This window comes from Leopardus geoffroyi, chromosome E2 (genome assembly GCF_018350155.1).
Source record: "Leopardus geoffroyi isolate Oge1 chromosome E2, O.geoffroyi_Oge1_pat1.0, whole genome shotgun sequence".
Taxonomy (NCBI): domain Eukaryota; kingdom Metazoa; phylum Chordata; class Mammalia; order Carnivora; family Felidae; genus Leopardus; species Leopardus geoffroyi.
The window spans coordinates 10,539,857-10,558,807 of record NC_059335.1 but is presented as its reverse complement, the minus strand read 5'-3'; the positions used below and the strand labels follow the sequence as shown (position 1 = coordinate 10,558,807).

The 18,951-nt window shown below is 54.8% G+C and overlaps 1 protein-coding gene across 4 annotated transcripts; it reads left to right on the top strand.

The window, feature by feature from the left end:
• The first annotated feature begins 8,934 nt into the window (after positions 1-8,934).
• On the top strand, positions 8,935-18,533 carry CALM3 (calmodulin 3). 4 transcript variants are annotated; one of them, XM_045440802.1, is made up of 6 exons: positions 8,935-9,142; positions 13,587-13,617; positions 15,898-16,041; positions 16,191-16,297; positions 16,538-16,673; positions 16,815-18,533. In XM_045440802.1, exons 1-6 carry the CDS (start codon positions 9,140-9,142, stop codon positions 16,841-16,843), a joined length of 450 nt encoding a protein of 149 aa, XP_045296758.1. In that variant the 5' UTR covers positions 8,935-9,139; the 3' UTR covers positions 16,844-18,533. The 4 variants fall into 4 exon arrangements, with proteins under 4 accessions (XP_045296758.1, XP_045296756.1, XP_045296757.1 ...); XM_045440801.1 differs by lacking the exon at positions 8,935-9,142 and adding an exon at positions 11,290-11,388; XM_045440800.1 differs by having other exon boundaries at positions 8,983-9,142; positions 16,191-16,673.
• Positions 18,534-18,951: the final 418 nt, after the last annotated feature.

Genomic DNA, 18,951 nt, shown 5'->3' with positions numbered 1-18,951 from the left:
TCACGGAGTCCAAAGCCAGGCGCTCCAGAGAGCTGGTGTCTGGGACAGCCTTTCTAGAAAGGAATGGCAGGGAGCAGAAATCTAGGCAAATGGTCTCATGCATTGTAGTCTGATGGTCGCAGACGTGCACGGGGGACCCTGGAGACATCTTTGGTGAACGTAGCCTCTGCCACTGGCGTCATGACGGGATTGAGATTAGGTTGTCCTACGTTTCTGGGTGAGAAAGATATGGTGAGGGTTACAATTTACTTAAAGACAGAAAGGCGCTAATGACGGCCTTGACTTTGAAGAGCTCTCTACATCTGAGCGCCCTGGGGCTCACACTAGATGGTTCTGGGGTAGCAATCTGTGCCAAAAACGAAGTCATCTAAAGTCAGTAGCTGGATGGGGCGCCTGGGTGGCTCAGTCGTTAAGCGTCCGACTTCAGCTCAGGTCACGATCTCACGGTCCGTGAGTTCGAGCCCCGCGTCGGGCTCTGGGCTGATGGCTCAGAGCCTGGAGCCTGTTTCCGATTCTGTGTCTCCCTCTCTCTCTGCCCCTCCCCCGTTCATGCTCTGTCTCTCTCTGTCTCAAAAATAAATAAACGTTAAAAAAAATTTTTTTAATAAAAATAAAAAAAGAAAAAAAAGAAAAAAGAATACAATAAAGTGAAGCCAGTGTGTATCATTCAGGAAGAAAATTATGTGAATACAGTAGCTTGGTAATGTCTTAGAAAATATTTGGATGTTACATTTTTTTTTCCTTTTTCCCTTTATTTGTTTTTTTTTAATTTACATCCAAGTTAGTTAATATACAGTGCAACAAGGATTTCAGGAGTAGAGTCCTAAATGCCCCTTACCTATTTAGCCCATTCTCCCACAACCCCTCCAGGAACCCTCTGTTTGTTCTCCACATTTAAGAGTCTCTTATGTTTTGTCCCACTCCCTGTTGTTTTTTAATTTTTTTTAATTTTATTTTTTTCAATTTACATCCAAACTAGTTAGCATATAGTGCAACAATGATTTCAGGAGTAGATTCCTTAGTGCCCCTTCCCCATTTAGCCCATCCCCCCTCCCACACCCCCTCCAATAACCCTCTGTTCTCCATATTTATGAGTCTGTTATGTCTGGTCCCCCTCCCTGTTTTTATATTATTTTTGTTTCCCCTCCCTTATGTTCATCTGTTTTGTCTCTTAAAGTCCTCATATGAGTGAAGTCCTAGGATATGTGTCTTTCTCTGACTAATTTCGCTTAGCATAATACCCTCCAGTTCCATCCATGTAGTTGCAAATGGCAAGATTTCATTCTTTTTGACTGCCGAGTAATACTCCATTGTGTGTGTGTGTGTGTGTGTGTGTGTGTGTGTGTGTGTGTATCACATCTTCTTTATCCGTTCATCCATCGATGGACATTTGGGCTCTTTCCATACTTTGGCTATTGTCAATAGTGCTGCTATAAACATGGGGATGCGTGTGTCCCTTCGAAACAGCATCCCCGTATCCCTTGGGTAAATGCCTAGTCGTGCAATTGCTGGGTCCTAGGGTAGTTCTATTTTTAATTTTTTAAGGAACCTCCATACTGTTTTCCAGAGTGGCTGCACCAGTTTGCATTCCCAGTGAGATACTTTTTTAATGAAAACTTAATATGATACAAAAATGGAAGACAAGTGACCAATTGTGATCACTGACAGATACATGGAGCAAATCACTAAAACATAATGCAGAGAGGTAGAATTAGAAAAACAATCATCAATAGCAATGAGCACACTCAGAGCCAAAATCTTGGTTTCTAACATTCTCCAATAAAAGGAGGTTCCTTGGAGAAATGGCTAATTCTAGGACTGCAGCAAGAAATGTACAAAATGAGCTTGGGATATCTTATAGTGCCAGAAAGTAAAGAAGTACCCACCCCCCCCCCACCCACACACACACAGTGAGGGGAAGCCAAAGAGACACAGGAGGCAACTGAAAGAGCTCCCACTAGTCAAAGCTGGAAAAATTTGAGCAACGAAATAAACGATGTAGTGTTGTATTATAAGCTATAACATAAAATAAATATCCACAACTCCATAGCGGTATATATAAAGTGATTGAATAAGTAAACAAATAGGGGAGAATATACAGAGTTCTCGTGTGGACCGTATATTCAAAAAATGTATGTAGATATTACTGTCTCAAGGAGATGGAACAGAACTCTCTACTTCTTAGGCGTAGACCGTGCAGTGACTTCCTTCTGAAGAGCACATCTGGGGAGGGAGGGGAAACAACAGTAAATCTACAGTGGAAACATCTGATGAACAACTATGTCAGCCAGGTGCTCATCGAGGTTAACGTCCATAGTGGTAAGTCATCTACCCTTCCTATGATGTGATGAGAATGACCATAATCCCAATCCCATAATGAGAAAAACACCAGATAAAAAACAGTAGAGGGAGATTCTGCAGAAGACCTGACCGGTACTCCTCAAAACTGTCCAGGTAATCAAAACGAAGAAAGTCTGAGACATTGCCATAGTCTGGAGGAGGCTAATGATATGATGAGTAAAAGTGGTGTGATCCTGGAACAGAAAAAGGACCTTAGATAAACACCAAAAACTGGATTTGGGTTAATGATAACGTATCAGTATTGGTTCACTACGTGTGGCAAATGTAAAATCAATAATAAGGGGAATTGGGTGTGGGGCATATGGAACTCTCTGTACTCTTACAACTTTTCTATAATCTAAAACTATCCTAAAATACAGTTTTTATAAGTACAGAGGAAAGAATGGAATAATAAACATACACAATTAACCTAAAAGAAAATAAGAAAATAGGAACAAATAGCAGATTTCAAATAGAAAGTGCACAGCAAATGGCAAACTTCAAACCATATGATTAATTACATTAAATATAAACGAGCCAAACACTCTGATTAAAATACAGAGATTGCCAGACTGGATAAAAAAACAAAAAAACAAAAAAACAAAACAAAACAAAACAAAAAACCCCAAGACCCAACTCTATGCTGTCCACAAGAAACACACTCTAAATATAAAGATAGAGTCACATCAAAAACAAAAGGGTAGAGGGACGCCTGGGTGGTTCAGTTGGTTAAGCGTCCCACTTCCACTCAGGTCATGATCTCGCAGTTCATGGGTTCGAGCCCCGCGTTGGGCTCTGTGCTGGCAGCTCAAAGCCTGGAGCCTGCTTTGGGACCTGTGTCTCCCTCTCTTTCTGCCCCACCCCTGCTTGCACTATGTCTCTCTCTTATGTCTCAAAAATGAATAAACATTTAAAAAATAAAAAATAAAGTAAAAGGGTAGAGGGACACCTGAGTGGCTCAGTTGATTAAGCATCCAACTCTGGATCTCAGCTCAGGTCATGATCTCACAGTTCATGAGTTCGAGCCCCACGTCGGCCTCTGCACTGTCAGCACAGAGCCTGCTTGGAGTTCTCTCTCCCTCTCTTTGCCCCTACCACACTCGTTCTCTCTCTTTCTCTGTCTCTCTCTCTCCCTCAAAATGAACAAACTTTAAAAAATTGTTTAAGCAAAAAGGTAGAGAAAGATATATCATGCAAACAAAAAATATAAAGAAAATATAAGAACGTGGAGTGTTTATATTGAGATCAGACCAAGTAGACCTCAGAACAAGAAACATTACAAAAAAAAAATAATAAATAAAGAGAGTCACTTCATAATTATGACACCATTTGTCGGGAACAATCAGAAACGTAGATGTACCAAATAACAAAGTTTCAAAATACACGAAGCAAAATTTGACAGGTCTGGGGGGAGGGGGGTATAGACAAATCTGCAATCACAGAAGTGTCAACACTGCCTTCTCAGTAAATGCTAGAACAAGTGGGGGGGGGAGGGGAAGCAGTAAGGACATAGAAGACCTGAGCAACACTATTACCCAATCTTGCCTAATAGACATTTATGGAATACTCCGCATAACAACCACATTCTTTCCAATCGCCCAATATATACCACCTATTGGCGGCCCGTAAAAACAAGCCTCAAGAAAGTTCGAAGGATCGAAGAGTATGTTCTCCGATCACAACGGAATTAATTTAGAAATCAATAACAAGAAGCATGGGGAAACCCCAGATATTTGGAAATTACACACAATAATATGCAACCTAGCGATCAAAGAAGAAATTACAAGGGAAATTTAAAAATACCTTGAACTCGATAAAATTAAAATGCAATCCACCAGCGGCACCTGGGTGGCTCATTTGGTTAAGCGTCCAAGTCTCAGTTTCGTTTAGGCTCAGGTCACGATCTCACAGTTCATGGGTTCGAGCCCCACATCGAGCTCTGCACTGACAGTGTGGAGCCTGCTTGGGCTTTCTCTCTCTCTCTCTCTCTCTCTCTCTCTCTCTCCCCCTCCCCACTCATGCTGTCATTGTCTCTCTCACAGTAAATAAATAAACTTAAAAAAAATTTTTTTTAAACATCTGGCTTTAGCTTAGGTCATGATCTCACAGTTCATGAGTTCAAGCCCCACATCGGGCTCTGTGTTAACAGCTCAGAGCCTGGAGCCTGCTTCCGATTCTGTGTGTCCCTCTCTCTCTGTCCCTCCCCTGCTCCTACTTTCTCCTTTCTCTTTCTCTCTCTCTCTCTCCCAAAAATAAATAAACATTAAAACAATAAATAAACTGACTAATACACTCACTACAATGGTGCTATCAACACAGACTCCCACGAAGAGTGTAGTCTCAGGCTTTACCAACTGAGCCAGCCAAGTGACCCGAGAATGTGTCATTTGAACAAAGACTTGAAGCTGGGGCGCCTGGTGGCTCAGTCGGTTGAGCGTCCAGCTTCGGCTCAGGTCATGATCTCACGGTTTGAAGTGGGTTCAAGCCCCGCTTCGGGCTCTGTGCTGACAACCTGGAGCCTGTTTCAGATTCTGTGTCTCCCTCTCTCTCTGCCCCTCCCCCACTCATTCTCTCTCTCTCTCTCTCTCTCAAAAATAAACATTTTTCAAAATTTTTAAAAAAGACTTGAAGCTAAGGAAAAGTTACACCATTTGGCTCTTGTGAGGAGAATATTTAAGAAGAGGAAATAATGCTACAGCCCTAAGGCAGGAGCCAGACACAAATGTTTGAGGAACAGCAGAGGCCAGTGTGGCTGGAACAGAGAGGGCAAGGGGCAGAGAAGAGGGAGGTGAGATGAAAAAAATAACTGGGTCACCAGATTGTGGCATGGGTCCACTGGACCTGGTGTAAAAGTCAGTAAAAGAAAACCTCATTTTATTTTTTTAATGTTTATTTATTTTTGAGAGAGAGAGAGAAAGAGACAGAGACAGTGACAGAGACAGAACATCAGCGGGGAAGGGGCAGAGAGAGAGGAAGACACAGAATCTGAAGCAGGCTCCAGGCTCTGAGCTGTCAGCACAGAGCCCAATACGGGGCTCGAACCCACAAACCAGGGGATCATTACCTGAGCCAAAGTTGGACGCCCGACCGACTGAGCCACCCAGGCGCCGCTGTTCATTTGTTTCGTTTGTTTGTTTTTCGAGAGAGAGACAGAGGACACAAGTGAGCAAGGTAGAGAGAGAGAGAGAGAGAATCCCATGAGGGGCAGAAAGAGAGAGAAGCAGGGCTTCACCCCGCATCACCCCATGCAGGGCTCATGCTCACCCAAAGTGGGGCTCGAACTCACGAACCATGAGATCATGACCTGATCCAAAGTCAGATGCTTAACCCACCGAGCCACTCAGGCGCCCTACGCGAGTCCATTTCTATAAAACTCTAAAACAGGCAAAAATAACCTCTAATGACAGAAGCCAGAACGGTAGTTGCCCGGAGGGGACAGGAATTGACAGGAAAGGGCCACAGGGGAGCTAATTTCTGGGGTGATGGAAATGTTCTATAGTTTGTCTTGAGTAGCGGTTACTCGGGCATATGCAATTGTCAAAACTCACTGAACTGACTACTTCAGATCTGTGCCACATCACTGAATGTAAATTATACCACACACACACACACACACACACACACACACACACACACACGGGGCTCTGAACCAATCAAAGGCAAGGAAGTCGGACCTGCTGATTGGCTTATGTCTGAACCACACTGTGGGCATCTTAAGAGTCAGCTTCCACCAAAGCAAGGACGGTTACCAAGGGTGGCAAACAAGGGGGTATGGAGATGATTTGGCTTCTTCAAGCGTATGTTTGGCTGGTATAACAAAGTGATCAAACTAAGGGTGGCTTAAGTGATACAGAAGCTTATTTCTGTCTTTTGTTTTTTTTGAGAGAGAGAAAGAGAGAGAGAGAGTGTGTGTGTGTGAGCATATGTATATGAATGAGCAGGGAAGGGGCAGAGGTAGAAAGAGAGAATTCCAAGCCCTGACACAGGGCTCGATCCCACAACCCTGGGATCATCACCTGAGCCCAAACCAAGAGGTGGACACTCAACCAACTGAGCCACCCAGGCGTCCCGATTATTTCCATCTTCAGGAGAAGTCTGGCACTGGGGATGGAAGGATGAGCTGTGCTCCAGGAAGTTAGGGAGAAAGGGGAATCGAAGACAAATACAATCTCTCCCACTGGTGGTGAGATGGTGTTTCAGAGGGTGGGCTTTCGGTGGCGCAGTCGGTGGAGTGTCCAACTCCGGCTCAGGTCATGATCTCACAGTTTGTGGGTTCAAGCCCCACATCGGGCTCTACACTGAGGGTCCTACTTCAGATAGTTCACTTTCCACTGAACAGACCAAAAGAAGATAAATCACAGCCGTTGGAAAACTGAGAAGAAATAATTGATTCAGGACTCTGGGAATACTTAAATTTCACTGGAGGAAAAATAAAAGGAATTTTAATGACGAGAAAAAAGTATCTCTCAAAATGAACGAATGAATGAATGAATGAATGAATAAGTAAATAATTTTTTTTTTTTTAAAGGAGTGTTGGCTTTTCAGTCAAATTGCTTGGGTTCGCATCCTGACTCTAGCTTCTCCTGTGTGATCATGGACAAAGTACTTCAATTCTGTTCTTGGTCAAGCCTTCAGACCTCTCTGGTCTCATCTAATTCCAGTGGCAACAGAACAGGTTCATCAAATGCAGAAATGGAAGGCACAAACCCCTCGAGAGGCTGTGAGAACTAAATGGGCTAAAGCACACAGAGTGCTTGGAACAGTGCATGGAACAGAGTAAGTGCTCAAAGATGTTACTAGTAGTATATTTTACTATTTCATAACCCTAAGTAATTGAGAAGTTAAGATCTGCCTGGTAGAAATTCAGAGCTAAGAAAAAGAAAGAGGGAAGGAGAGAGCATGAACTTGCCTTCATTTTGTTTATTTGCTCAGTAAATGTTGACTGGGGTCCTTGGCTTTCTACTTCAGGGCCAGTGCTGACGACCAAGACCGAGTTTAGCCTACATTATATCCATCAGGAATTCTTTGGTTACAAGTGACAAAAATTCTAACTGGTTTGGGACAAAGGGAAATTTTAATAGCTCATGTGATCAAAATTCCGACATGACGGTATGCAGTTGGTTTCAAGAGTACTGGAACCAGGGAAGTAAAAACCAACAGTACTCTCACCCCATCTCTTGTTTGGTTCTCCCTGGTGTCAACTTTATTCTCTCCTCCAGCAGTGGGAAGATGGCCACAGCCAGCACTGGACCTATTCCTTCAAAGCCTCACCACCCATAAGGAAAGGGTGGGGTTTTTTGTTTGTTTGTTTGTTTTTTAGATTTTATTTTTAAGTAATCTCTACGCCCAATGTGGAGCTCGAACTTCAACCCCAAGATCATGAGTCACATGCTCTACCAATTGAATCAGCCAGGGGCCCCCATAAGGAAAAGGCTTCTTGCCCCCCCCCCCCCCCCAGTCTGCACCCAAAAACCCAGGGAAAGACTCTCATTGATTCCGCCTACAGTCCGTTCCAGGCGGGACATAATGATTGGCCCAGCTTGACTTCCTTATCCATTCCTCAGCCAATCGTGGGGGTATGAGGGCGGGACACATTAAAAACCGGCAGCTCCTAATCAAGGTTGTTTTGGAGTTCCAGTAAACAGTTTTCAGCTAATATTTGCATCCTCTTTCCTCCTATGGTTGGAACCTTGGAGAAGTGCAAGACTCGGGTGGGTCTAGGAGATAGAAGGAGAATGGTTGGGACCTATGGTCTCCCCAGCCCAGCCCAACACAGGTCGCTGCATACGGCACGCGCCCCATCCGTGCTCGTTAAGTCAATGAATGAACGTCCTGTTCCCAGAGGCTGTCCTCTGACGGCCCCAGTTTCCTAGACTCTGAGCTGCTCAGGCGTGACGCGGGGACAGGGGTCCCGCACACCTGCGGGGTTCGTCTCAGGGCGCAGACACCAGCCGCGACAGGCGGAACCCTCGCGAGCACAACCTTGAAGACCCCGCCAGCCAGCTGGGCCCAGTTGGAGGCGGGGCTTCCAGACCCCAGCATTTTGGATTGCACCATCTTTCCCCTGTTAGAGGGGAGGGCCGAGATAGGCCTTCTGCATCTTTCGCCAGCCCTTTTACCATTCCCTGACCACCAGGACAATATACTTGCGTCTCTAATAGCCACACAGTCTCCCCCTTCGCCTCATTACACCTCACGGCTGCCCGCAGCCACACATTTCAGGCTTCCCCACCACGACCGCGCAGTGGCTCGCCCCAGTTTGACGCATTGCAGGGCAGGCCGGACCAATCGGCGCCGCGCTCTCATTTCCGCCATGGACCGGACCCAATAGCGGCGCGGCTCACACAGGGACGCATCACGCGCCGCCGAGCGGTGCCCCTCCGCCGGGGAGGCGAGTGGAAGGGACCCAGGGGGCGGGGCGCGCGGCCACGGAAAGTAGTCCCGCGGCGGAGGCGCGTGCCCGCGCGCGCGCGCGCGCGCGCGGCTGGAGGCAAAGCCCGGCCCTGCGCGGGGTGGGCGCGAGGGATCCGCGGGCTCGTCGGTGCGGAGCGGGGCGCGGAGGGATCCGTGGGAGCCGCAGTGCGGCGACGCGCGGGCAGGGCGGGGCGGGGCCGGGCGAGGCGGGGCGCGCGCGCGCGGCGGCCGTTGAAGGACCGTTGGGGCGGGAGGTGGCGGCGGCGGCGCGCGCTGCGGGCAGTGAGTGTGGAGGCGCGGACGCGCGGCGGAGCTCGAGCTGCTGCAGCTGCTGCCGCCGCCGGAGGAACCTTGATCCCCGCGCTCCGGACACCCCGGCCTCGCCATGGTGAGTGAGGCTGGGAGACCGCCCAGGCTGGTGCTCTGAGGCGGGCATGGCGGGCGGGACTCCCGAAGGGGCGAAGGGACCCAGGACGGGGAGTGTTGGGGCCCCGGCGAGCGCCTCTGGACCCCCTTCGGCCCGGGGGACGTTCAAACCCAGAGCGGGACATTTGGATCCCAGAAGGGGGGTTGGGGCTTGAAAAGCGACTTTTAATACCAGCTGGGGTGTTTAGACCCCAAAATGGGGCACCCGAGCTCTCAAAGGGGACGTTTGAACCCGGGATGGGACATCTGGACCCTCAGAGGGGGCGTTTGGAGCCAGAGTGGGGCGTTTGGTCTCTGAGGTGGGGTGTTGGGACCCCATAGGGGGCGAGGTAAGAAACACTGGCTGGGGAAGGAGGGGGTGTCGGGGCCCTAATGAAGACTTTGGGTCCTAAAAGGATGCAGGGAAGGGAGATCAGAGGAAGGCCAGGCTGCCGGGGAGCTCCCGAGAGGGGGCCGTGTGTAGCTGGACCTGGGTGGGGGAGAGGGGCAGGGATGGGGGTGACTTCTGCAGATCAGACCCTGGAGGGCGGGGGGGGGATGGTTCTCCAAAGACCGGCATTGCAGAGGAAGGAGGAGGAGGGCGAGGTGCAAGCTTAGGGGAGGAAGAGCCTGCGGTGGGTGGCAGTGGAGGTTAGAAGATGCTCTGGAAGCCTGCGGGGACTGAAAAGGATTGGGGTCGGCGAGGTGGTTAAGAGGGAATGGCGAGGCCGGTGCCTGCCAGTGCTGGGGGAGCAGGAGGCCTCGTGGTTGATTTGGGGGGCGGCCAGAAAGGGCTCTGAGGTTACTAGTGGGTTGAGGCTGTTGAACTGGGGAGGTTGGTGTTCTTGGGAGGGGGCTGGGGCTGAGTGTTGTGTTGGGTCCAGCAGAAGGTGGGGGTGGGAGAGGACTCTGGCTCCGGTGGTGGGAGGTGAGGTGAAAGGAGGCCTGGGGGTGGGGGTGGGGGTTGTTAGAGAAGATGAACGACAGCCAAGGTGGGCCTAGATTTGGAGGTGGATGTGGCTAGCGCCCTGGAAGTCTCCAGGGAAAGACCAGGACAAAGACTGTTCCGTGTAGATGGGGAGGGGGCTGCAGAGGCCAAAGGGAGTGGCCATACGGTCCCCCTTCCCCAGGAAGAATGGGGCTGGGCAGGAGGCGCCCCAGCAGTGGGAGCAGGTGGGCGGAGTTGTTCAGGCCCCTTATTGCGCACTGAAGCCGCATGAAATGGGGGTGGGGGGATCAAAGTTTGGGATGCACCAAATGAGCCAGCCTTGTAAGCGGAGAATCTCAGCCCCTCGCTGCCCCTTTCGAACCAAGAGGGCGGCTTTTTCCAAACAGGAGCCCTGGTTTTCTTACGGTCTCCCGCTCCCTGTGCTGCTCTCCTCACTAGTGCCAAATGACAGTGCAGTACAGTGTGGCGTCGGTGACAATCGGACGCCTGTTCCTGGGGCCTCGGGGTGGGGGCTGCAGAGCTGGAACGGAGCGAGCGGACCTCCAGAGGGACCCCTTCGTCGGCCTGAAGGCCGCTTGTTCCGCCCAGGGGCCTCCCCGAGCGCTTCTGTGAATTCACACAGCTAGGGCTTTGAGAGAAAACCAGCAGACGAGCTCTTTCCTGCGCCCTGCCACCCACAACACCCACAGCCCCCCCAGGCTCAGCTTCGGAACCGTGCACAGCCATCCTCCCTGGCAAGGCCGGGGAGAGCAAGCAGCCGCTGCTTGCATCACGTCTCATACTTGCTGACACAGACCCGGTGGCTCCTCTTGCCATTACCCCGATTTCCCCCGGCAGGACCTTGCTAGAGGGGCCCCGAAGAAGCTCCGGCAGGTGCCAGGAGGCCCCCCACGTCCCGGATGGGACCTGAGCTTTGGCCCCAGCTAGGTTCTCTTCCCGTTTGTAATCAGCAAGGTATGGGTGGGACAAGTCCCTGTGAACCGGCCTTGGACTTTGGCCTGAGCGCTGTGGCTCCACCTTGGCCCGGGTGAGGGGCCCTGGCCTTGGTTTCTGATCTCATCTAACACTGCTCCCTGGCGTTGGCTGGGGCTGGGTCAGGGCAGAGAAATAATACCCTCTTCCCTCCCCCACCCCAAGGGTTGTGTTTTTTTTGTTTTTTTTTTTTTTTCTTGTCCAGCCCCCGGCCAGAGCCTAGGATGAGGGCTAAGGAAGCAGTAGACCAGCTGGGTGATCTTGGAGACACTTTTTGTGAAAGCTTAAAATCTTCAGATTTTGGAAAGGGAAGAAACCCCGAGGAGGGCCCCCCCACCCCCACCTCCGCCCGCCCGGCGATGATAATATCTTGGGTGATCGGTCTTCTGGCCAGTAACCATGCTTTGAGATCGAGAGCTCGGGAGCTGGGACCTTTCCTTCACCAGGCAGGGGAGAGGGTCTCCTAGTGCGGGGAGGGAGAGCGTCTGACAGGCTCTACAGGCAGAGCCGCACCTATTTGCAGTGGCCCCGGAACCCCGCGTGGCATACCTCATCTGGACCGTCCAGCTGGCCGGGGTGGGGGGGGGGGGGGAGTGGCAGACACAGGCCTGCGGAGCCCCTTCCGGGCATTCCGGTCAACCTGTCCCAGCCCCCGACGGTGCTGCCCGAAGGCAGAGTGGTGCAGTAGGGGTGGGAAGGCCCCGGATTGGGCCGGCTCTCCCCATCCGGGGCCAGGGGGGAGAGAGAACGAGGTGCCCGTAGGACGGCAGCCCTCCTCCCCGGACTGTTACTCAGCCCTCCTCTCTCTCTTCCCTCTCCCCTGGCATTGCCTGGCCCTCGGTAACCAGAAGCCCATCCTCTCTTCTCACTTTCCCCCGGCAGCTTCCTCGGGTGTCAGGACCGGGCTTCTCTGCCCATGGGAGCCAAGGGAAGCGGGCCGAGCAGGGGGCTCGGGGGCTGGGGCTGCCGGGCCGGCATTTTAGGAGCCCTGCAGCCCCGAGTCTTTTTTGAAGGCGGTACAGAAGCGTCCCTCCGGTCGTCCTCCTCACCTTCCCTTTAGACTTCGGACTTTTCTAGAATGTGCACGTGTGGTGTTTTTCCTTCTCCACCTTCCTTCCTCCCTCCTCCCTCAGCCATCTCTTTCATCATCACTGTGCTTCCCCCTCCCATTCCGCCTGTTTGGGGCTTGGCCTCAAGTTCCTCTTCCCTTAGATCTAAAAGAAAACAGAAAGGAAAGGAGACATCTCCGACCAATTCTGACGTGACCAGTTCTTAGTGTTTGGGACGGGGTGGGGGTGAGAGGGTCGTGGCTAGCTTCCGGTGGGAGCTCTGGAAGCACCGTGCAGACAGTTCGCATCAGTTTTGAGGGCGTCCAGCCTCACGGCGAGAGCCGTGCTGTGGACGCGGAGCCCCTTCCCCCTGAGGGTGGAAGCAGAGGAGGGGGCAGCCGCCTGGGCACCAGGCCCGGTGGCACCTTGTCGGCAGCATTCACCAAAACCAGGGAGAATTCGGGTATTGGCCGCCTGGAGCTAAATGTTGGGACTCTGGCTCCCCGCCCCCAGCTCCTCGTCCAGAAGGTCCCCCGGCCTGGCTGATTCCCAGCACACCAGTGCAGAAGCCGGTCCGGCCTCTCCTCTGCCCCACCCCCAAACCCCGCATGCAGCAAGGGCTGCCTGCCACCGACTGGCTGGTCCCCAGAGTGGCCGGGACTGGAAAGGGTTAAAAACTGCAGTGAAGCCGGGGAAGCTGACTTCAGTCCTCCAGCCTTTGCCGGTGGTGCTGTGTGCTGTGCTGGTGCTGTGTGCTGTGCCGCAGCCGCCGCCGCAGTCCCCTCCCCAACATTTGCCCCTCCTGCCCCTCCAGAAGAAATGGAACAGAGCACAGGACAGGCCAGGGACGCACAGCTGCCGCCTCTGGCCCGCCTGGGGTTCTGTCAAGTACTCAGAGCCGTTCAGCACCACCAGTTAGGAGAATTTTTGCCAGTTGGGTCCACTGTGCTCGGACCTGGCACCTCCAAATAGGTGACACAGAAACTAGCGAAGAGCCCAGACATCTTCCCTCTGTCCTACCCCAGGGCTGGCCTGTTTCAGTGTGGAGCCTTCTAGAGCTGCACGGTCGGGCCTCCAGGGCAACTGCTCCCTTCACTCAGCCTCTGGGGCTCCCGGCGGCCGTGCTGTGCCAGCGCGGCTGGTCTGGGGCCCCCCAGCCGCTGTGGCCCCGAGGCACGCTAGGTCCGGAAGCCCTTGGGTCTGGGCAGCCTACTCAGGGCCCTTGTTGGGCAGCCTGGGTTTCCAGGCCACTTCAGGCCCCAGCTTCCTGAATCACCAGACTTTCTCCCAGACCCCGGCTCTCCTTCGGGCCCCGTCAGGCACGTGCCTCCCTTGCCGAGGTGCCTGGGTGCGTGGGCCGGCGTGGGGAACTGGCCTCACCAGAGGGGGCTGGGCGGAGCCGGCAAGACTGCGACTGGCTGGCCCAGTGACTGACTTTCTCCTCCTTGCCTTTCCAGGCTGACCAGCTGACCGAGGAGCAGATCGCAGGTGAGCTCCCCTCCCCTCCTCCCCCTCGTCCTGCCCCGGGAAGGCCTTCGAGCACCTGGCCAGGAGTAGCACCCCACAGATATGCTCGTGTGCTCCCTACGTCGCTTAATGCCGTGCCTTGTGCTTCGAGCGTGGGGAACTGTGGATACTTGCACACCGCACCCCGATTACACCGGCCCCCGTGGTCCTGAGATGCCACGTCTGTGTTCCTCTCCTGAGCTGGAGTCATCCAGGGGGCCTTTGTTAACCCGCGGCTGCAGGGCGAACCCCTCCGTCTGTCCCAGCTCCTGCCAGTTGGGCTCCAGTTGTGCTCCGAAGGCGAGCCTCCCTCGGGGCTGCAGAGCTCCCGTCCCACTTTAGGAGCCACCCAGGAGATGGCTCGTCACTCCCACCTCTGCGCTCGCCTGCGCTCCACACTCCCCTCTGCACGTGCTTGCAGCCACTCTCCTCTGCCAGAAACGGCTTCCCCTCGCCCCTCCTCATCCTTTGGGCCTCCGCTCAGATGTCATCTTGGAGAGGCCTCCCCTAACTCCCGGTCTCAGATCACCTTCCTTTGCTTCCCAGCACGTCACTCCAGGCGCTCCCCTCGTAGCTCTTCTCTCTATCTGAAACTATTTTATATCTTTACCTGCTGTGTCTCTTGTCACTAGGTGTGAGCAACTTGAATTGGGGGCTTTTTTTGGTGGGGGAGGGTCCGTTCTGTATCTTCAGTGCCCAGCACATAGTCAGTGCTCCGTACGTTTTGTTGGCCAGATAGATGAAGAAGCGAACGGTCGTACATCCCCCGGGAAGCCAAAAGAAATCCTGGGATCCCATCTCCTTCATTTTTGTGGCCACCTACCTGGCCCCAAAGCCCAGAAAGGTCACCACTGCAGGAACTTTTGTGTGATTGAGTGGGTCGCTCAGTCTCCCTCTCCCAAGACTGCACTGCCGAGGACAGAAAGCACCTCTCGGTTCATGTCCACGACCGCGGGCCAGCACGAAGTAGACACAGGGGAGGGGCTCACGGAACGGGCCCCTGCAGCTCCCCAGACCCCAGCTGTGCTGTCAGGTCTGGCGGGCCCGCGTGATGAGTACTTGAATGCCCCACGTCGGAAGTGGGAGGAGGCCGGAGTCGACCTGGCTTCGTCTCCTCCCTCCCCCCGCCAGCCCACAGTCGGTCACACTTTCAGTTTGGAAATGGCCCCCAGTGGCTGTGGAGACCCGCCAAGGAGAGCTGGGGAACCGCCCTGTTGGGTGATCGTGAGCTCAGGGAGCCCCCACGACCCGCCCCCTGCCCTCCACAGCAACGGCAAGGCCTTGGCGCTGGGACCGGCCTCCCCGGTCTCCCTGGGGAGGCTCGTCTCCCGGTGGCCCGGAGGCTGGGGGACACAGCTTCTCTCTCGGCTGTGCGTGTGGCTCTCGCGGCACCTGCCACCCACGCCCCCGCTCTGCCCTTGTGTGACACAAACAGCACTCTCTCCGCCCCGTCCCCATTAGCAAACTGTCCCCCACGTCACCCCGGCCCACACCCTCTGGGAATAGGCTGCCAGGCATCTGTTCCCTAGGGAGCCCCAGGTGCCAAAATGGGCCCGGTGGGAGGGCGGCAGCCGCGTGCTTCTGTCCCCGCTCCTGATGCGTCCCCAGCTGCGGCCTTCCCACTCAGCGCCACTAGCTCTCCATCCCGCTTGGCAGCCGGCCCCTCTCCTTCCATCCTCCGCCCACCCCACACGCCGTCCGTCCGTCGGCCGCGCCCCGCTGCCGGCCACCCCCTCACCGCGTCACACGCGGCCACTCGCTCCTCCTCGGGGAGCCGGTGGCGCCGGCCCCGGGGAACCGGGCCCGCGGTACCAGTCGGGAGGGACGCGGGGCTGGGCAAAGGCATTTTGCAGCCTCCCCTTCCCTTCCCAGCCGGTTGGCCTTGGCCGGCCTACTTCAGATAGAGAGTTCTCTTGGTTCTTGTCCACTCCGTGACTTTAGTCCGTTTCATCATCTGAGGGAGAGGCTGAAGCCAGGGACCAACAAGAACTGTAGAATTCTCTAAGAACAGCCGTCAGCCTGTGTTTCCCCCTCTGTCCTCGCTGAGCTAGGTTGGCGGAACGGGTAGCTCCACCAGGTACAAAGTAGGTGCTCAATAAATGTTGACTGAAGGAAGGGGTCTGCCCTGAGCCCCGAAGCGAGGGGCTCGGACGAGAAGTCTTGCTCTGACTTCTTCAGGTAGGACGGACTCCCTTGGCCTTCGTCCACGGAAGGTTTTCCCTGCGGTCCTTGACCTCTGCTTCGTTCCCTCTCATACCCCAGAGTTCAAGGAGGCCTTCTCCCTCTTCGACAAGGATGGAGACGGCACTATCACCACCAAGGAGTTGGGGACGGTGATGAGGTCCCTGGGACAGAACCCCACCGAAGCAGAGCTGCAGGACATGATCAACGAGGTGGACGCGGATGGTGAGCCCCGTGGCGCGGGCGGACGGCCCCACTCTGGGGCACCTTCCTGGGGGTGACGGATGAGCGGGTGCCGCCTCTGCCGGGGCTCTGGTGTGGCCTCCCAGGGCCCGGGCCAAGAGCACTCCCGACTCCCTTCTCCCCGCTTCCAGGGAACGGGACCATTGACTTCCCGGAGTTCCTGACCATGATGGCCAGAAAGATGAAGGACACAGACAGTGAGGAGGAGATCCGAGAGGCTTTCCGCGTCTTCGACAAGGTAAGCGGTCCTTTGCCGGAGTGGCTCTGGGATCCGGCGGAGAGACGGGTGGCTGGGGCCCCGGGTCACCGCTTCCACGAGGCACGGGTCCCGGTGCCGGCTTGCCGCGCGGCCTCGGGAGGCCCCCCTTCCCCTGCTGAGCGTGGGTGCCTGCCGGGCCCCACCCTGCTGCCTCTCCCCCTGGGCCCACCCCCCCGTCGGAGCCTCAGGTTCGGAGCCCTTCCCCATCCCCACACCCAGGACGGCAACGGCTACATCAGCGCTGCCGAGCTCCGTCACGTAATGACGAACCTGGGCGAGAAGCTGACCGACGAGGAGGTGGACGAGATGATCAGAGAGGCCGACATCGACGGGGACGGTCAGGTCAACTATGAAGGTGAGCTGACCCCAGGCGCTCGCTCCGGAGCGGCCGCGAGGCGCGGCTTCGGGAACACGCCCCAGGCCCCTGGCGCCCGGGAGGGCCGCCGGCCCGGCCGCGCTCACCCGCTGACCCCCCGCTCTCCGTTTCACTCCACAGAGTTTGTACAGATGATGACGGCCAAGTGAAGGCCCCCGGGCAGCTGGTGATGCCCACTCTCGTGATCTCTCTCTTCTCGCGCGCGCGCTCTCTTCAACACTCCCCCGCGTTCCCCGGTTCTAGCAAACACCAGTCGATTGACTGAGAATCTGATAAAGCAACAAAAGATTTGTCCCAAGCTGCATGATTGCTCTTTCTCCCTCCTTGAGCCTCCTCCCTCCCGTGCCCACCGTCCCTTCCTTTCTCCCTCCCCCCTTCCGTTCACATCTTCCGAGGCCTGATGCGTTCATAAGACGAAGCCCCATTCCCCTGAGGGGAGCCTCTGCCCTCCTTCTCCAGCCCGGGTGGCTCTCCTCCGTTTTGGTTTGTTTCCTTTCGTGTGTCATCTTATTTTGGGTGCCGGGTGGCTGCCAGCCCCGTCCCGGGACCTGCTAGGGAGGGGACGAGGCCTCACCCGGACAGAAGAGCATGCCTTTTACTGTTGCATGCAACCAGCCCCGTGATTCTGTGTGCACATCCCGGCAGCCTTTTGGGGCAGGGGTGCCGAGAGAGGCGTTCCAGAAGGACTTGGGGGGAGTTGAGGAGTTGTGGTATTGGCTGGCTGTGGCCCAGGAGGGGGTCGAGGGGCAAGGGAGTCCTGGAAGCCGGCGTTCTTTTACCAGTCGAGGGGGCCGACTCGCCGAAGGGGACGGACGGAGCGGACCACACTCAGATCCCACCGGCCGCTGTTCTGAAACCATCCGATCGACTTCCTGAGGTTGGGCTGGGTGGGGGCCGCTCGGCCGGGCCGCTCTGCAGGTTGTCCACACCCGTGTTTCGAAAGCGATCTCCGGCTGTTCTGTAAATACCTGGTGCTAACGTCCCATGCCGCTCCGCCATGAGGCGCCCGCCCGCCCGCACCGAGGTCCCCTCGCTGGAACGGATGTGGGGATGTTGCTTTGTAATGTACAGGTTATCCTTTGGGTTTGGTTTTCTTTTTTCTTTCTTTCTTTTTTTCTTTATGCCCCTTAAAACTAATTCTGTCAAAGACCCTGCCGGGCTAGCCGAAGGGTGGGGAGAGGGAAGGCGAGCCCCACCACACTCTCGAGAGAACATACCTGCAATAAAACGGTGTTGTCGGCTAGCTGCCCGGAGGACTGGCCAGCCGGCCCCTCCCGCTTCTCCGTGGTGACTTGGTTGGCTCCTTAACATCCGTGCTGTCTCTGTGCCCTCTCTCCCTTCGCCCGCCTGCCTGCCCCCACACTCCCCCAGCGGAGAGCATGATCCGTGACCTTGCTTCTGATTTTCGCCTCTGGGACAAGTAAGTCAATGTGGGCAGTTCGGTCGTCTGGATTCTTCTTTTCCTTTTTCTGTTCAGTTCATCTTGCCCCCCCCTCCCCACACACACACACACACACACACACCCCGCCCCCAGGTCGTTCAAGTGGCTTTTCTTGGGACCTGCCCAGCTTTGAGAATCTCCTCATCCACCCTCTGGCTCTCAGCCTCTGGGGAGGGGAGGGGAGGGACGGGGCGTAGTGGGAGACCCAGCCAAGAGCTGAGGGTTAAGGGCAGGTAGGCGTGAGGCTGTGGACATTTTCGGAGTGTTTTGGTTTAGGTTTTGGTTTGTTTGTTTTGTTTGTTTGTTTTTTTTTTTAAACCGGGCAATATTGTGTTCAGTTCAAGCTGTGAAGAAAAATATATATCAATGTTTTCCAATAAAATACAGTGACTACCTGACTTGGGTCTTCCCCTCTCGCCTCTGTTTCTGGGCCTGCTCCCTGCGTGGGCCCTGCAGCCCTGCCCTGGAAGAGCCTTTCCTCCATGCTCACTCAAGAGCCTCGTCCTTGTCACTGGCTGCCGAGAGGGGACCTCTGAGCTGGAGTTCTGATCCCAGCCAGATTTCACGGGTCCGGGTCGTTGAGGGCGGGATACTGATCCGGCCGTGTGGCCCATCAACTTTGCGCGCTCACCATAGTGATGAGGGTGCACCGACCCCTGTATCCGGCCAGCGAGGGAGCCCAAGATGAGGCCAGGGAAGGCCTGAGGCCAGTTCGGGCCATGAGAGCATCCCGTCCTATCGAGCCGAGACCCAGACCCGAAGGATGTGCGCTCACACTGGGAGGGAGGCCGTCCCAGGGAACAGCAAGGAGGCAGG